This window comes from Caretta caretta, chromosome 15 (genome assembly GCF_965140235.1).
Source record: "Caretta caretta isolate rCarCar2 chromosome 15, rCarCar1.hap1, whole genome shotgun sequence".
NCBI lineage: Eukaryota > Metazoa > Chordata > Testudines > Cheloniidae > Caretta > Caretta caretta.
Window position 1 is genome coordinate 9,966,177 of NC_134220.1, and position 18,452 is coordinate 9,984,628.

At 46.2% G+C, this 18,452-nt stretch overlaps 1 protein-coding gene across 2 annotated transcripts in view; it reads left to right on the forward strand.

The window, feature by feature from the left end:
* Positions 1 to 18,452, forward strand: part of SRRM4 (serine/arginine repetitive matrix 4) — a 148,528-nt gene that overhangs the window by 111,118 nt on the left and 18,958 nt on the right. For both annotated transcript variants that reach the window (XM_075120209.1, XM_075120210.1), the window contains exons 5-8: positions 2,484 to 2,510; positions 5,873 to 5,923; positions 10,741 to 10,839; positions 12,702 to 12,864. In XM_075120209.1, coding sequence (XP_074976310.1) covers positions 2,484 to 2,510; positions 5,873 to 5,923; positions 10,741 to 10,839; positions 12,702 to 12,864 — 340 coding nt within the window. The remainder of the gene's footprint in view (positions 1 to 2,483; positions 2,511 to 5,872; positions 5,924 to 10,740; positions 10,840 to 12,701; positions 12,865 to 18,452) is intronic.

Genomic DNA, 18,452 nt, shown 5'->3' on the forward strand with positions numbered 1-18,452 from the left:
GCGGGAAGAGGGGGTAACGCAGCGCGCTCAGGAGAGGAGGCAGGGCCGGGGCGGGGATTTGGGGAAGGGGACCAATAGGGGCAGGGAGGGGGCAGGGAAGGACTAGAGTGGGGGCGGGGCCGGGGAGCGTGAACCGGCACCGGGGGAAGCAGTCTCTGGCTGCTATTATAAATTTGCCGCCCCTGCAAATTTGCTGCCCTAGGCCTAGGCCTTGTCAGCCTAGGCGTTAATACGCCGCTGTCTCTAATGTAAAGAACATGATTAAATTTTTAAATATCAAACATTCCAGTTTCTTCTTCCAACCACTAACCCAATATTTGCTGAGAACAATGGGTGCCATCTTCCTCGGAAAATTCATGTATTTATAATTGACTGAACCAACAAGCCAGGACAGTCTTACAAAAGGGACAAAACCAAAGGACTAAAAAGTGAGCCTGATACTCAGGGAGAGAGAAGTAAATATAGCAAAATAGAATATAGCAAAAAGAAAAAACTCCTCCAATGCACTTCACTACAGAGCATGCCATATTCCTCCCTAGATTGTACCCTGCCCCAGCAATGATGGGCCCCATTGATCTCTGCTGCTCTGTACCTGGTGTAGCCAGGTATACCATGCAGAGCAGGGGCAATTCATCCCCAGTTCAGAAGAGCAGCCTTTAACACCCACTTTGCACAGGTGTAAATGATGGCCCCGGGTGCAAAGCAGTGGGGAATCAGGCCCACTCACATTGATGGAGAGGCTCCAGATCTACACCAGTGTCCCTAAGATCAGAACTGGGCCCAAATATCTGTAGTATTAAGTGGGGTGTTGGGGATTGTTAGGGGGCTTTCCCTTCATCCCCTTCCCTGGTTCTTGTCACGCAGGCAGAAAGCAGAAGGCCAGAAGTCCGAAGTGCAGGCAATGTTTATTGGGGTTAGTTTCAAGCAAGCATATCCATAGCTCTGACACCGCTGAGCCTTGCTTCCCAGTGTCCCGTTCCCCCACTCCTTAACAGGCATAATTATACCTACAATACACCCCCTTGGTCCCACCTCTTACAATTTATGGTCATGTTCCATTTTGGGGGGTCATGAGTCTGGAGGCTTCATCCCACCTCTTTTTTATCCCATGGGAGGGGTAAGGTTGTGCTAGGGTCAGGGACAGGCATTGCTTTGGCCTTTTAATGCTTCGTATACCTTCCCGTTCATCCCACATTGCCCCTCCTGACTGGTTGCTTGACCTTGCCTTGAGATAGGAATTGAGGCAGTCTTCAAGTGTGTGCTTGTATATGATCTTCCCACCATGTCCAGTAACACTTTAGCAGTTCTTATCTGTTCCCATTATACTAACAAACCCATCTGGCTGGGCAGAAGCAACACACAGTGTCTTTGTTCACACGTTAGTAAGAATATAACCATATCAAAACTCAAACAGGCAAACAAGACCCAAACTTCTATCTCTGGTGAATATACAGGCCTGAATCCTACATTATCATCACTAACCCTCCTAACAGGCGTGTGTAGAGAATCAGCTCACCTAGAACACAAGTCCTGACCATCCGAATGGTCATCCGTCCGAATCCTGCCCTCCACCACCATCATCATCAGAGAACCACCATGGTCAGGTTTCAGAGAGGCAGCGCTAGGTCCCCCACCCCACGTTTAACCCAGGGACAAGGATTTGGCCCAAAATAAAGAGAAAACACATAGGCCAGGGGGCCCTCCTGACTGCTCGATACAGACGGATTACAGCTACCCATTGGGCAGGCTCATCTCTCCCCTCCAAGGCTGAATTAGCTGCAGGGCTAGATTAGCACCAGCAGGGAAAATGCAACCAATCAGAGGAATAAATAGACCCAGTTTAACAGAGCTCTTACACTCAGGGCCAGATTGTCAAGTGCTCGGCACCCACAAATGGGGGCCAGAATGTCAAAGCACTCAGCATGCAGTAGTTCCCACTGCGGCATTTCCAAGAGCTCAGCTCCTGGCAGGCTAAGCTGTCTTGGGAAGGCTGGCACGTCTACACTTCGTGCTGGGAGTGCGATTCCCAGCCTGGGGAGATAGACCCACACTAGCTCTGATGGAGCTAGTGCTCTAAAAATAGAGCATAGCTGCAGCAACACAAGAAGCGGGAGGGACTAGCCACGTGAGTACATGCCTAGCATCTCAGATTGGTACATACACGGGGCAACAGCTAGCTCCTCCCACCACTCATGCCTCCATGGCTAGACTATTTTTAGCATGCTAGTGTAGGTGTGTCTCCCCAAGATGGGACATACATCACCGGCTCGCAATGTAGACATATCCTTAGGTGGCTAAATGGTAGCTGAGGGCTATTGAAAGGTCCTTGTTGGGAGGACTCTTCTCTTAGCCATTTTAATATCTTTCCACTGTCTATATGAGGGAGATGGTCTGAAATGTGTCTGTCTCTGAACAAATGCAGCAGTGTGTGTGTTGATTCCACAGTGACATCTACATTCAGTTGATATATCTGCTTCTTGCAGGTTATCTTCAAAGAAGAGAAGACACAGGTAAGGGCTCTGAAAGCTTTGCCACCCACCTAAGCAGTATGGGTTAATTCTGCCCACATGGGGTGATGGGAAACACCATCAGACTCTAGGGAAGTCCAGGTTTGCTAGTGCTGGTGCAGGAAGGTGCAAGTTTCACCTAGCAGAGCTTATGAAACCCCCTAGGCTCCCCCTCCACCTCCAGAACATCTGAGGTTAAAGCTACATTGAGCCTCTTTCATTGGGGTGGAATTCAGCTGTATGTGCTGCTTGACCCGAGTGGTGCTTGGGTCTCATGCTGGTCCCTCTATACACAGGTGAATGCTACCCCTGGTGAACTTTCTGCCAGCTTTGGAGGATAGGATTAAAATTCAAAATGATCTGGACAAACTGGAGAAATGGTCTGAAGTAAACAGGATGAAATTCAATACGGACAAATGCAAAGAACTCTACTTAGAAAGGAACAATCAGTTGCACACATACAAAATGGGAAATGACTGCCTAGGAGGGAGTACTGTGGAAAGGGATCTCGGAGTCATAGGGGATCACAAGCTAAATATGAGTCAACAGTGTAACACTGTTGCAAAAAAAGCGAACATCATTCTGGGATGTATTAGCAGGAGTGTTGTAAGCAAGACCTGAGAAGTAATTCTTCCGCTCTACTCCGTGGTGATTAGGCCTCAACTAGAGTATTGTGTCCAGTTCTGGGCACCACATTTCAGAAAAGATGTGGGCAAATTGGAGAAAGCCCAGAGAAGAGCAACAAAAATTATTAAAGGTCTAGAAAACATGACCTATGAGGGAAGATTGAAAAAATTGGGTTTGTTTAGTCTGGAGAAGAGAAGACTGAGCGGGGACATGATAACAGTTTTCAAGTACATAAAAGGTCGTTACAAGGAGGAGGGAGAAAAATTGTTCTTCTTAACCTCTGAGGATAGGACAAGAAGCAATGGGTTTAAATTGCGGTAAGGACAGTTTAGGTTGGACGTTGGGAAAAACTTCCTAACTGTCAGGGTGGTTAAGCACAGGAATAAATTGCCTAGGAAGGTGGTGGAATCTCCATCATTGGGGATATTTAAGAGCAGGTTGGAGAAACACCTGTTAGTGGTTCTCAAATTAGGGGTGCCGCTTGTTCAGGGAAAGCCCAGTGGGCCAATGGGAGCTGCGGGAAGAGTGGCGAGCATGACCCTCGGCCCGTGCCACTTTCTGCAGCCCCTATTGGCCTGGAACAGCGAACCGTGGCCCGTGGGAGCCACGATCAGCCAAACCTGCAGACGCAGAAGGTAAACAAACCAGCCTGGCCCGCCAGGGGCTTTCCCTGAACAAGCGGCGCCCCTCATTTGAGAACAACTGGTCTAGATAATACTTAGTCCTGCCATGAGTGCAGGGGACTGGGTTAGATGACCTCTCGAGGTCCCTTCCAGTTCTATGATTCTATGATATACAAGCATAGGCCATGGACTAAATCCAGCTTCTGGAGTTCATATTTATATCTAGGTTAAGGTTAACCCTTCCTTGGACACGTAAATATTTAAAGGGAGAGTGCATAGACTTAGAGGGAACAGTATAGGAGTCATACATTCACTGAGTGTTATTTTTGCCTTCCTATGTGCAAGGGCATTTGGAAGATTTTCTGCAGTGCTGTCCCACTGTGCTGTTACAGCAAAGGGCCTGACAGCTTTCCCTTTATGGATCCCGGCTTTGAGGCATTCCTATAGCTCCTGGGTTTTAATTTGTCCCTTGGGGACCACAGCACTGTCAAACCAGACATCATTTGCAACCTTGTTAGCTGTGAGGGTCCATAGAATCATAGAATATCAGGGTTGGAAGGGACCTCAGGAGGTCATCTAGTCCAACCCCCTGCTCAAAGCAGGACCGATCCCCAATTAAATCATCCCAGCCAGGGCTTTGTCAAGCCTGACCTTAAAAACTTCTAAGGAAGGAGATTCCACCACCTCCCTAAGTAACGCATTCCAGTGTTTCACCACCCTCCTAGTGAAAAAGTTTTTCCTAATATCCAACCTAAATCTCCCCCACTGCAACTTGAGACCATTACTCCTTGTCCTGTCATCCGCTACCACTGAGAATAGTCTAGATCCATCCTCTTTGGAACCCCCTTTCAGGTGGTTGAAAGCAGCTATCAAATCTCCCCTCATTCTTCTCTTCTGTAGACTAAACAATCCCAGTTCCCTCAGCCTCTCCTCGTAAGTCATGTGTTCCAGTCCCCTAATCATTTTTGTTGCCCTCCACTGGACTCTCTCCAATTTTTCCACATCCTTCTTGTAGTGTAGGGCCCAAAACTGGACAAAGTACTCCAGATGAGGCCTCACCAATGTCGAATAGAGGGGAACGATCACGTCCCTCGATCTGCTGGCAATGCCCCTACTTATACATCCCAAAATGCCATTGGCCTTCTTGGCTACAAGGGCACACTGTTGACTCATATCCAGCTTCTCGTCCAGTTGTCAGTGAGCAGAAGCCACCCTCCCTCCAACTTCGCTGCTAGTTTAAAGTTCTTACTCTGATTGCTCAACAAGCTTAAAGGCTGAATGGAAACTCCTTCCTCAATTTACAGACTTAGGGGCTCATCTTACAACTGAGCAAGCTAGCATCTGATGTCCGTTTCCTACTGTGCTGGCTGGGGCTTGAGCCCGACTCTAATTAAAGGTTCCAGAATGTGGATTTTAATTAAAAACGTGTGTTCCCAAGACAGCTTCTAGGGTTTTTTTTTAGTGGGGAGAGGTGCAGGTTCAGAAAGTTGAGCTCAGGAAAGTGTGAAACCTCTTTCTAGAAGCAAATCTATAGTGGCTTGGCCCGCATTTCTCTCATGGTGTGATTTTACCAGCAAATCTACACTGTGATGAGAATTCATCGTCTGAAGGACCTTGTGCAGGAAGCTCATTGTATCCTACTCATTGAAGTCTTTGTCTCTATGGATCCAAGACACTGCTGCTTTATTCCAGATTTACACAGGTGTAACTCTATCAATACATGTATATTCCACTGAATGCATCCAATGAAGTGAGCTGTAGCTCACGAAAGCTTATGCTCAAATAAATTTGTTAGTCTCTAAGGTGCCACAAGTCCTCCTCTTCTTTATTCAATATATAGTTTTCATCCACTTTCTCTATAAGGCAGGTGGGATGACTGATCCCTTTGTTTGGAGCTCAGAATACAACATGTGTTTTTACTGAAACACAATGGAACAGATTCGCTCTACTGGGTTAAGTAAGCCCAAGTCCATTGGTGTGAATGGCATTGTGTCCATTTGCATCAATGGTGAGCAAAACATGCCAGTGATTGCTGAGATTGAATGTCCTGTTAGTTTGATTGTTTTGGCTGATTAGAACTGAAATCTTCCAGTTAATTAGCTATTTCTTATTTAGCTCCTCAAGCCCAAAAAGTAAAAGAAAGGAAGAAAGAAAACACAAAAAACAGTAAGTAGAAATGTACTGAACTATCGAATGTGTTTTTGCTGAACTGTCCCTTTAAGAGTCATGGATGTGGGGGAGGGTTTGGTGCCAGAAAACCCCGTTGGGGTTAGCCACAGATGGGTACCCACCACAGTAAACCTCTTCTTGCATTTTGAAATCACATGCTTGTTTTCCAGATCAAACAAGGGATGTTTTATCCTTCCCAAGGAGGATTTGAATTAGAGCTGGTCAGTGTTTTCCAAACTTGAACATTCAAATTTTGAAACTAGAAAAACTTCATGTTGGGGATGGGGAAAATATCCAAAAAAGTTTGTAAAATGTTTGTCCCTTTTCTCTGACCAACTCTACTTGGAGCGTAAAGATCAAAGCATGAGGGCTGCCGTTTCAAAGGGCAGGGAGCTGCTCCGGGGCAGGTGCAAAATGCACAGCTCATACTTGGCCTTGCTGGATGCTTGTGGAAAATTGAAGGTACAGCACCTCTGAGAGATGGCCAATAGTGTCAGAAGGAGGCTTGGCACATGGAAAGCCCAATGATCACATTTTCTTTGTGCTGTAGCAATGTGCTTTGAGGATGTACACTCCACACATGCCTCAATCCTGCAAAATATATGCATTCACATGTATGCAGGGTAATTATGGACACAAGGACTTCATGCAATTGGGCATGCAAAGGGTGGCTTGGGTGTACAAGTGTCCATTTGCACATACGGTGTATGCAATCTGCATGCACAAATGTGGGAACAACAGGCACCGTTACCCATGCAATATGCGCGTATATAATTTGCACCCATAGCATGGGACCCTTCTTTGAACCTATGACCCCAGATGTGGTGAAAAGCAAGAGATGTTTCGGGGAGCAGAGGGACAGTTGGTTATGGTATGCTAACGCAGCTGGGATACTACCTCAGTCTGTAAAGGGCATCCGAACTCCTGCAAAGGGTTCAGCGCAGTCTTGCAGGAGGGGTGCACTCAGGACGGGAGGCTGAGAGGAAATGTGACCAGCACTGTAGAGCACAGACCAAAAATGACCCCTGACTCTGAGACATGCCACTTCATGCCACAACAGCCCAGCGTCAGGAGAATGATCACATGCCTTCCTGCAATGTTTAATCTGTGACACAGTCAGGATGTTGCTCCCTGTTGCTTTCATTCCCTTAGGGCAAGGTTGCAATCCCCTGACTCAGGAGAGCTCACACCACTCCAGCCAAAATGAGAAACACCCTCTATGCACACAGCCTGAGGGGGTGTCGTGCTCCCCCCATTCCTTTAACTCCTTTAACATTCCTGCCTTTTCGAATACTCAGCACAAATAGCCCCACTCATGGAATAAGGCACCACTGACTGTAAGTGTGGCAGAACCTGCCGCGAAGTAAAGAAGAGGAACCGAAATAAATCAGGTGAAGGAAACTGTGGTTTCAAGCAGTAGCTGTCCCCAGGGCAGACTCTGATCTCTTGAGCGGGGTTTTGATCCAGACTGCTAGAGTCTCTCTGGTTTGAGCCAATCTGCAGTGGGCCTTTCCTGGCAAGAACACAGCCGGCTACTCGTTCACTGGGACAGAGGAGGAAATGTTCGCGTCGGAGCTTCATTATTTGCGGTGCGTGACTGGTCACCTAAGGCAGATGGTACCATTTCTGCACCCCGATGGGATGGCAAAAGCTTTAAACGCAAGATTAACAAGGATAGTAAATGTTGAATAGCGAGTATTCTTGTTTTCACATGAAGGCACAGACACAGATCTTTGTACAAGCAGCATATGTTCACTGTTGCCCACTCCAAGCCTTCAAAAGTCATGAACCAAACCCCCCAAATCATGATTGGCTTGAAATGGTGAGATTTTTTTAAAATAATAATAATCAAGGTGGGGTTCTTCTTCTTTGCCTTTTGAGGTCTTTTTAGGTTGAAGTTGGGCTACATTTCAAAGCTTTTCTCTGCAGTGATCAAGGTTAGAAAGGTTTCTAAATGACTGCTGAGTTTCTCACCAAATTTCATGCCTCCAGGAGCTGGGGCTTTAAGAAAAACACCAAATATCATGAGAGTTGTGATAAGATCACATGAGTTGGCAACACATTCCCCGAACATTTCTGTGAGCAAAAAAACCAAACTTGTCAAACTGGCTAAAATCAGCACAGAGCAAATAATAATAAGGTACAAGAACAATGAAACCAAACAGCCAACGAGAGTTTAAGTAAATGTTCACCAGCAGCTTTTGCAGTGTTCAATCTGCTCTGAGTGGGATATTCTTTTGTATAAGGGGAGATGCAATTCTGAAGCAGATGGTCTGTTGGTTTTATTAGAGGTTGATTTATTGCACCCCAGTCGTGCGACATGTGGGCAGAAATCCAGAATTTCTAAATAAAACATCACACATTGTCAAATAACAAAGCCCCAAAATTAGATCATGCCTCAGCCCCCATGCTAACGATCCCCTCCTGGCTAACAATCACTATCTCCATTAGCTGGCACCTGCCCTCTCCTGGCTAAAAATCCAGGCTTCACAGATACCTAAAATGTCACCAAAAATATGGGCTCTGACCAGCCACCGAAAGGAACAAACACTGAAGCTGATAGCTGCCACCAAAAGCCCCCTGTCATGCCCACTGCAGAGTGCAACCCTAGTGGCAGTCAACAAGAATGTTACAATCAATTGTAACTGTTAGGGGCTTATTCCTTCACCCACTTACTTCCCTGGTCCTTCTCGCATGAACAGAGAGCAACAATACCCGAAGTCCAAAGCTGCAAACAATTCAATGTTTATTGGGGTGAACTTCCAGCAAGCATGATTCCAGTTTCCTTCCTTAGTGTCCTCCTTCCCAGCTCTGACACCACAGAGCCTTACACCTGTGTCCCTGTTCCCATTCCTGCCCTCAGCAAAACATTATTCCAGTTTCCTTACCCCCATTCCCTGTTCCCATTTCCCCCTTTAGCAAAACATGATTGCAATTTCCTTACCCCCATTCCCTGTTCCCATTTCTCCTCTTTAGCAAAATATGATTCCAATTTCCCCACCCCCATTCCCTGTTCCCATTTCCCCCTTTAGCAAAACATGATTGCAATTTCCTTACCCCATTCCCTGTTCCCATCTCCCCTCTTTAGCAAAACATGATTGCAATTTCTCCACCCCCATTCCCTGTTTCCATCGCCCCCGTTAGCAAAACATGATTCCAATTTCCTTACCCCCATTCCCTGTTCCCATCTCCGCTCTTTAGCAAAACATGATTCCAATTTCTCCACCCCCATTCCCTGTTCCCATCTCCCCCACCCACACACCCACCCCCTCACTTCCTGATTGACTGCAGACTATATAGTAAAACTTGAGTTCGGCTTAGCTATACCTTAACCAATCATTTTCCTGAAATTTAACTGACCAATCCTAACATATTGTAACATGATTATGTAACCAATTATATCCCACCACCTTAATTAGTTTACACCCAGCAAAATTAATTATACAGCAGACAGGAACAATCACAGAACCAGACAGAGATTATACAGACAAACAATAGCAAAGTGGGAACTATAATGACAAAACAATACAGAAGTGAGGATTTCACATCCCAGTATCGATAAGTGAGTTCTTGCCAGACAGGATGCTATCAAACTAAGTTTCCTATTACATTTTCTAGGCACTTCCCTTTCTCTGGAGGTGATAGGCACTATCAGGACAGGATTGTATTCCTAACAGCCCAATAGCACCTTATTTCAGTGTGACTAGTTTGGAATGTGAGGATGTGACTGTTTGCTTCCCAGTTTATGGCTGCCTCTGCTGCTTAGCCAAAGGCCTTAGCCTAAGAACAGGGCCTCAGACTGTCACAGTAAGAGAAGGCCCTTACACCAGCAGACAGTGATTTTGATTCTTTCTTTTATACCTCTAGAACTACCCAAGTGATAAGAATATACCTAAATTCTTAAAGTACAGGCCTTTGCAGACAGGCCTGAATATCTTTATCCTAACAGTAACCGCTGTAATGGAGCAAAGAGGGAGTGGAACAGGCCTCTGGATCCTGGGGCATATGGGTGCATCCCTCTGCGCCTGTCCCTTTAAAACTGGGTGGTCACAGAGCACATGACTAGGAGCTAGTACATGATCTGCAAGAAGACAGATCTAAGGCTTGCTGACTCTTAAGTAGGGGCAGCACACGGGATTGACCTAGACTCAGGGAAAGCCTATTGCGAGAGGTCTCTGTAGTAGCCAGGAAAGAGCTATCTGGGGGGCAAAGATGTCCCTCCGCGTCCCAGCTGAAGGAAGCAGGGAAGATGTCCGTCACCGTGTATTTTGTGTTGTTTTGAGCCTCTCTTGCATCTTCCGTTTATCAATAAACCCTCCCTGTGGAAAGGGACGTGGGCCTAACCTTGAGAGGTGCATGTGGAGTGACCTGGCTGATGGGACTAGCTGACAAGGAGGCCCAGAAATAAGGAGATCCCAGCCTGCAGAATAGTTTGTGTTAACAGTTGCCCAAAGGATGTTGGCTGATCAGATGTGCTCTTCCAGCCTGGCAGATGCATAGATTCATAGAGCTTAAGGCGAGAAGGGATCGTTACTGTCCTCTAGTCTGACCTCCTGCATAGCACAGGCCGTATGAACTCCACCCCATGGTTCTGCACCGAGCTCGGCGACGTGTGGTGAGCTACGGCCTATCTCTTGGAAAGGCACGAGGCATTGATCTGTAAACTCCAAGCAATGGCTAATAGCCCTCACGGCTTAGAAAAATTTACACCTCATTTCCATTTTGTCTGTTGCCAGCTTCAGCTTCCATCCGCTGGATCTCGGGCCGCCTTTGTCTGCTCGATTAATGAACAGCTTTCTTTCCACTCTCAAAAGCTCTCGTAGCCGGCCACGAAAATCCCATCGCCACCGCCATCGCCAGTACCACTCTCGCTCGGAGAGCTCCGATTCCCTCTCCTCTAGCTGCCAAAGCAGGTAATGGTGCCCTTTGCTGAGCTGATTTTCCTTTTGCCTAGCTTCAGGGGCACAGCTGAAATGAGCTTAGTGGGCTCAGTGTAAACACCGCCATGCACTGAGATGCTCTGTCTCCCTCCAGTGGTGGCTCGGTCACGCAGAGAGGTGGCTGAGCCTGCTACTATGTTATGCTGGGTTGGGCTGGGGTCTTTTTAGCTCAAGCAGTAGAGGCTCATGCTTTTAGATCTAGAGGTGCCAGGTTCAATCCCTGCTGCCGATGATCCTGCCAGGGAGGCAGCTTAACATCATCCTAGTTTCCCAGGGTGACAGTGACCTGAAAGCACATGACCAGCCCAAGGCCTATGCACCACTGAACTCCCACTTTTAAGCCCTTAAAATAGGCCTTGGCACATGGGTGATTCTCATACCTGGTGGATCTATTTACCATTGTCACTATACAGCTGCCTACTTTGACACGAGTAGCCATCTTTGTTTTGGGCCGGGCAGAGAGGGTGGTGGTATATGCCAGGGTTGCTGGGCAATGGAAGATCTGCGTGACGGGATCACGCTAGACCTGGCTTGGGTCACTCTGCCATTTACACAAATACTCAACTTTAAAAACAAAGAAGATACTTTCAGGAATTTGGTGGCAGCAGTTGGTGAAGAGTTGTTGATCGCTGGAGGTGGGAATGCAGTGTGAGGACAAGACGATCATGGAACACGTTAGAGCAGGTGGACAGGGCTGCATTCTCTCAGAGGCATGTCACCTCCGGGGTTTTAAGCCCCCTCCAAATAGAGATGGAGACAAGCCACAAAAGTCAGATCCAGATTTCATCTCCAACACTACAGTGCAAGGAGGTTCGGAAACAGGGTTTGCGTCCAGGCTGTTACCAAGTAAAACTCGGATCTGAGTCCAGGTTTGGGTTCTGAACCCCTCCAAAGTTCAGAGGTTTTGGATCAGGGTCCAAACTCATCACAAGTCGGCCAGTTTCAAAACATTAAGAAACTCAAATAGGAATAGGAGTCAGTATCCACCTTTTCTCTCAAATTCCAGCAGCCAGCCATAGTATCACCTGCCTCAAGGCAGCAATCAAAGGGGTGAAATTCACCTATGTGTAGTGGACCCATAATGACCCCTAGCTCTCACACAGCACCTCAGTCAGCAGATCTCAAAGCACTTTATGAAGGAGGTAAGCATTGTTATCCTCATTTTACAGATGTGGAAACTGAGGGTGGGGAACTGACTTGCCCAAGGTCACCCAGCAGGCCAGTGGCTGAGTGGGGAATGGAATCCTGGTCTCCTGAGTCCTGCTCCCGTGCTGTATCCACTAGGCCACACAGCCTCCTGTAAGCCTGGTGCTGGCTCCCTGCACAGGAGTGACTTTCACCCGACATGTGGAGCCAACAGATAGGGTGGCCACTCTCACGTTCCCAGAATACTGGGCATCCCAGTGCTTCTGGGAATGGTGGGAGAAACCTTTTTAAGAGCATGCTGCCCTGCTTCCACACCCGCCGGCATCATCTCGCACACACGGCGCATTCAAAGACATGCCACACAGGTGGGGGAGTGCCATCTTGTAGTGCACACAACCCTGCTCCCCTGCCGTGACCTTGCATGAACGATGCGTTTGAGGTCATGCCAGCGGGTGCAGAGTGGCACACTCTTAAAGAGGTGTCCTCCGTCCAATACCAGACAAAACTATGCCCGGGTTTGTCCCAGTATCAGACAGGGCACTAAAGCACACTAAAAGAGGACTGTCCCATTTATAACCAGACAAATGGCTTCCTTACATGGAAGATGGGACATTGTGGACACTGCTGCAATACAATCAATAATACTAATCAGAATTCATCATGGTTTGATTTTGTTTCTCTTTCTTCAGGCACAGAGGCAGGTCTCGGGAGGAAGGCCATAAAGCAAGACGAAGACGCTCCCATCACTGTTCAAAGAGCACTGAGAAGCGAAGCATCTCTGCAGAGGGTCAGGCCAGCCATTCCCCCAGCCAAACCCTTCAGATCTACAGCTTCCTCTCGGCTAAGGAAGTAGTAAGTATTCTGCATTCTGCTTCCTTGAGCAGACTAGCCACAGAAACTTGGGGGGAAAAATCCAGTATGAAATTTTTATAACTCAATTACAGTTATGTTAGACAAAGTTGGTTTAAAACTATATTATTTATTGATGGTGCTGTTCTCCGACATATTAAAAGTCATTCCTTTCCCTCAGCGCTTACACACTGGGGGTGGGGCAGGATAAGCCTTTAGTCTATGAATAATGAATAAGGGACATTTAACAAAAAAGCAGCCTCCAGTGATGGTATTTTACGGGGAAGTGTTTGTTATGCAGTCATTGCTCAGCTGGATGTGAACTTATATTCGTGGGTCTTTGTGCCCAGTGGCTTAGTCCTTCGGGGGGGATCAAGAGAGTCAAACGTATATGAAAGAAACATTTACATTGAATGAATTGGGGATTCTTGGCAGGGGATGTTTGTTGACTTTCGGGATTCTTTTCAGATCATCGCTCCTCTTTGCTGACCAACCGAAGAGCCAAATTCTGAGCTTGTAGGCAGCTCCTCTTGATAGGAATGGGGGCTGTGTGTGGAGGGTAGAGTCAGGCCCAATGTCTTGGGGTATCTTTTGGGATAGATAGAGAGAGAATGTAATCCGTGTCCTAGATCCTGTCTTCGTCGAGAGAGAGAGAAAGAGAGAATTAAATAAGGACCTGATTCTCCACCACACTGCATCTTGTGCAGCACTGTGTGAAACAGGTGTAAAGGGCTGCCAGATATCGGTATGAACTCACTTTGCACAGAGATAAACTGCTACACAAGGTGCAACCCAGGGAGGAATCAGGCCTGCGCATGTACAGTATAAGGGATGGGTCTGAACACAGCACTAAGCCCTCCGAGCCACCATACTTGTATATATTATAGGCCCAATTCTCTCACTTATACAGCAGATGTAAATCAGGACTAACATGACTGGACTCAATAGCTACACCGATGTAAAACCAACATCGGTGAGAGGAGAATCTGTGTGTGTGTTATTTTATAAACAGCTGCATATACATGTGCACACACCTGTGTGTGTGTGTGATACACACACATATGCAGAGAGAGAGATATGTCACGGAATGGTGAGCTGTGAAGTTTTTATTGGCGTGAAATTTCGCATGGCTGCATCACTGGTGAGTGGTGAAACTGAAAGCGTTAATAGCTCATCCCAAAGGATGGCCAGTCAAACTGTTACATTGCATCGTACCATCATGTTTTCTGTATAAGCCACTTATTTTACAGACAAACTCTTCAAGAAATCTTTTAGAGAGTTTAAAAATGACCTTAATTGGTACTATTTTTTCTAGTTCTCTGTCTCCAAAGCCAGGCTCCCTCATGAGACCAACTGCCACAAAGGATAATAACTACAACAATTTTGAAACCTCTAAAGACGATCTAAGATAGAGCATGGTACATGCACTCTGCACTCCCTTTGCATAGGTGTAAGTGACCACACAAGGCAGATAAATATCAGCCTCAGTGTGTTTCTAGATATAGCTGCAGGTTATGGGTGAGGAATATAAGTCATCGGGACATCTATATTCTTTCTATTTTAGCCTACTAACGAGCAAATATTCTGATAACAAAAATGTATCAGTATATTTAGTATGCAATCTGTCAGTGTTCTCCCTCATCCCAAAGAAAAATATACACACTTGGGCCATGATTCAGGAAAGCACTTACAGCACCTGCTTGAAGTTAAGTACATGCTTCAGTATTGTCCTGAACAGGGACACTTTTCATGAATAAGGGCCTTAAAGATCGTGTAAAGAATAACTGAGAATGTAAAGATGAATAAACATTAATCTCATGCATTAGGAATGACCAGATACACCTATTTTGTGGTTTCACTCTGCCTTTTGTGGATTAAAGTGGTCAGGTCTATAGCAGGTTGAATATTTTTCCATCAAAAAGAGTTTTTGGGTTTTGGGGGTTTTTTTGGAAATTTGGGTTTTTAACTACATTAAATTTTGCATAAAATATATCTGCTTTTTGCAGATAATTTTGACTATTTGTTGAAAAACTGGACATCTGAAAACCTAAGCTGAAAAACCAAAACATTTTGATACAGCAATGCTGCCATGGTCCTTCATGGGGGTTGTAGTTTCATTGCTTCATACCACCCATTGTCCTCTGTGGGTTGGATTCCCAAGTCAGACTATATCTCCCATAATGCATCATGGCAGCGCAGCCAGAGGGGAGATTGTGATGCATGATGGGAGATGTCATCTGACTAGGAAGCCGGGCCCATAGTTGAGAATGCAAGCATGAGAGCCCAAACGGCAACTCCCATGAGCCACTGCAGCAGCATTTGTGAATCTAAGTGTTTTGGTTTTGGCCAGAAGTTTTTTTTTGAGGTTCCTCCCTTCTTTTTCTGTCCGTCTCCCCCCTCCTCCCCCAAAAGAAAAAAGTTGACATTTTATTTCGGGGGGAGGAGTGACATGAATTATTTTTTTTCTTTTTCATTGGTATTTTCCACAAAGAAGAAAACCATTTTGTAACCAGCTCTATCTGTAAATCATTAGAAAAAAACACATCATGCTATCCATTGCATCTCTCTGTCTCTCTCTTATATACACGTGGATGAGCACACATACAGGAAGACAACCAATAATTTCATGCTTCTTTGCTTTTCTGTAATAAATTTCCTAGCCTCTTCCTCTATTTTCTCTCTGCTGAACAATTAATAACAAGCAGCCACAATGGAAACCTACTCAGAGCCGGATTACATGGCTACCCCTCGGTGCACTGAGAAACTGAGGGTAATGTGCAGTATCTATTTTTAAACAGAGGAATAACAAGCCCCCTAACCTGCTGCCGCTGTTTTACTCCACACTGATACAGAGATATTTCAGGCTGCTGTGCTTTTAGGAAGTCTTAGCTGAACTGAACAATATAAATACCTGTAGGATATGAATCTAATTGCCTTTGTTGTGTCTGATGAAGATGACTGCAGCAGACAGGACACAGATACCACTCTCCAGCCCCCTGACTTCCACTGACACGCCTTTTATCAGCAGCTAGAACAAACATAGTCTTGAGCCAAATTTTTTGCGAGCCCATAGGGAGGTTTGGGGTACAGTTATTTCAAGCAGCACTAATTATTTCTGTGCTAACATGAAGATGAAGGAGGGGAAGTGCCAGCCAAGGCAAAGAGTGTCTCTGTATGAGCTGGGAGGGTTTCAGAAGCCTTGCAAGGGGGGTTGGTTTTGACTGCAAGTTGTTCCATGTTTTCCAGCCCTGAATTTTTGGTTTTAAGTAGGGAAGGAGTTTCTTTTAACACCCCAGCAGCATGTAACGCGATAACCATTCTCCTTAAAGTTCAAGGGTAAAAAGTTAAAAAAAAAAAATGCTTGGGTTATTTGCATATCTAAATATGCAGATTCTGGTTTCTATTTTTTGGTCCCAGCCTGAGACCTGCACGGTGCCAAAATCCCAGCACTGCTTGGGGCTGAAGTCAGGATGGAACAGTCTGACTGACCTGGGCATATTTGAGACCAAGCGGAGAGCACTAGCTGGAGTCCAGCAGAGGGTGGGTGTGCGCTACTGCTCTGCCAATGCACCTCAAACCCGGTCTGCAACACCCCCGGCTGTTTCCATTCAGAGCCTCTCCAGAGCATTTGTTTCCAACCATGTAGGCTGATGAGATTTCGCAAGGCCAACAAATGTTCACTTTGGACTCAGCTGGAAACTCCCACTCCAGTCTGATATAGGCCATATGGGAGTGCAGACAGACATCCAGCAGCAAACAGCAAGTGCAGCGATAAACGCGCCTCACTGTGATATCCCTCTCTTCTTGCATATGATAGGTGTCTGGCATCATTTTAATAGACTCAGCCTAGCCTTTATTGTACCAAGGACCCAATCCTATGCTCTCTGTGCAGGCAAAGCTCTCCTCAAAATCACAGCAGATGCTTTCATTGAGTTTTGCTTGAGTCGGGAATAGAGGGTTGGGCCTTTTGCGGTTGTATCTTATTTCCATGCATCGGTATTTTTATACAGAGCCATTCACTTTAACGGGGCTTAAACTGAGAGGGCCAGATCCACAGCTGGGGTAAATCAGCAGCACTCCATTAAAGCCAAGGGACTCATGCCAGTTTACCCCAGCTAAGGGTCTGGCCCAGAAATCAGTAATACAGTATCTCCCTAAAAGCTTGCTGAGCACATGGCCCCTTTCTCCCAAGTGACCCCTGTCAGCAGGCGGCACTTCCAATTCCAGAAGCTCATCAGCAGTCTGTGCCGACTGTATAACCTGCTGCCATAATGAATAGCAAGACTCGATGGGGTCATTGTCACACTTGCTTTATTCCTTTCATTATTAGCATGCCAAGAAGAAGAAGATTAGGCACTTCCTAAAAAAAGAAATTAATGCTACTTTGAAATGAGTTTTACAAAAGACATAGACCCAGGAAAGAAATCCTCCAACTATAAGCCGTGCCATGCAGAGCTACTCATGGCAAGATCTCATTCCCCATATGGCTGAGAAAATGTATAGCCATCTCTCTCCACGGGGCTATTTGTAGCACAGTAAATGGACTTGTTCGGTTTAATTGGAATACTCTTAGTGATTGTATTGTTGTAATCTAGTAGGCCATGTGGTCTCTTGATGTAGGATTTCAGTAGAAATTAAATTCTGAAGTGTAAGTGAGGGCCTCTTTATTTCCCGCCCTTCATTTTGATTAAATAATGATTTGAAACAGAAAAACAATAAATAAGTATGCTGGTTCCCTCAAGGGCAACCCTAGATTCCCACAGCCAAAGCTAAGGGAAGCGAAGTCTCCTGAGGTTATTTAATTACTTATTAGAAGTTGGGAAGGCAGGAAGGGGGGTAGGGGGAGATCCTAATGTTCACACAGAGCAAATTAAGGCCATAAAAGACTAGGCACTTTAAAACATGCCCCCCCCCCCCAAAATAAAAAGACCATTAGAATTCACTTGAACTCTGTACAGTGTTTCAAATATGGTGTTCGGTGTATAGTTCATATGGCTGATGCTTCTTCACAAGCAGCAAAAGGAGGGAGACTAGGGGTGATCAGTGGTGAATTTCACCCCAGAGCGGAGGGCAGCAAAAGGACTGTTCACCAAGTACACCCCTCGTAAGTCCTATTTTGAGGGCTGAAGTGATGCAGATGCTGGTCCTTTGGCTCAGGGTTGAATTTTGTGCCAGCTGTCTCAGAAACAGTGGAAGTCCTTCCAATTAGTTCCATCCTGGTTGTCACTAATGTTGGGGGAGGGGGGAATAGACAGCTGTTCTCCACTCCCTGACTACCTGCTATTACACCAGGCCAGGCCCTCTGGCCTTCGGATGTGAAATATGCAGCGCTGGGCATGTGTTTCCTCATGTTTCCTCTTAGCTCAGTATTGCTGGTACAGGGACTAGGTTAACGCAATGGATGACTGAGCTGGGTATAGCACGCAAGTCCCAGGCACTCATGAAGGGTCAACAGCATCGCTAGCCAAAACCTGAGGTCTTTACTCAGGCAAAACGTCCCATGGAATCAAAACTGAGCAAGGACCATGGGATTTGGCTCGTTAGGGCTGGGTGTCAGGGGTGCAATGATTGTGTCATCGCCTCTGGAAATG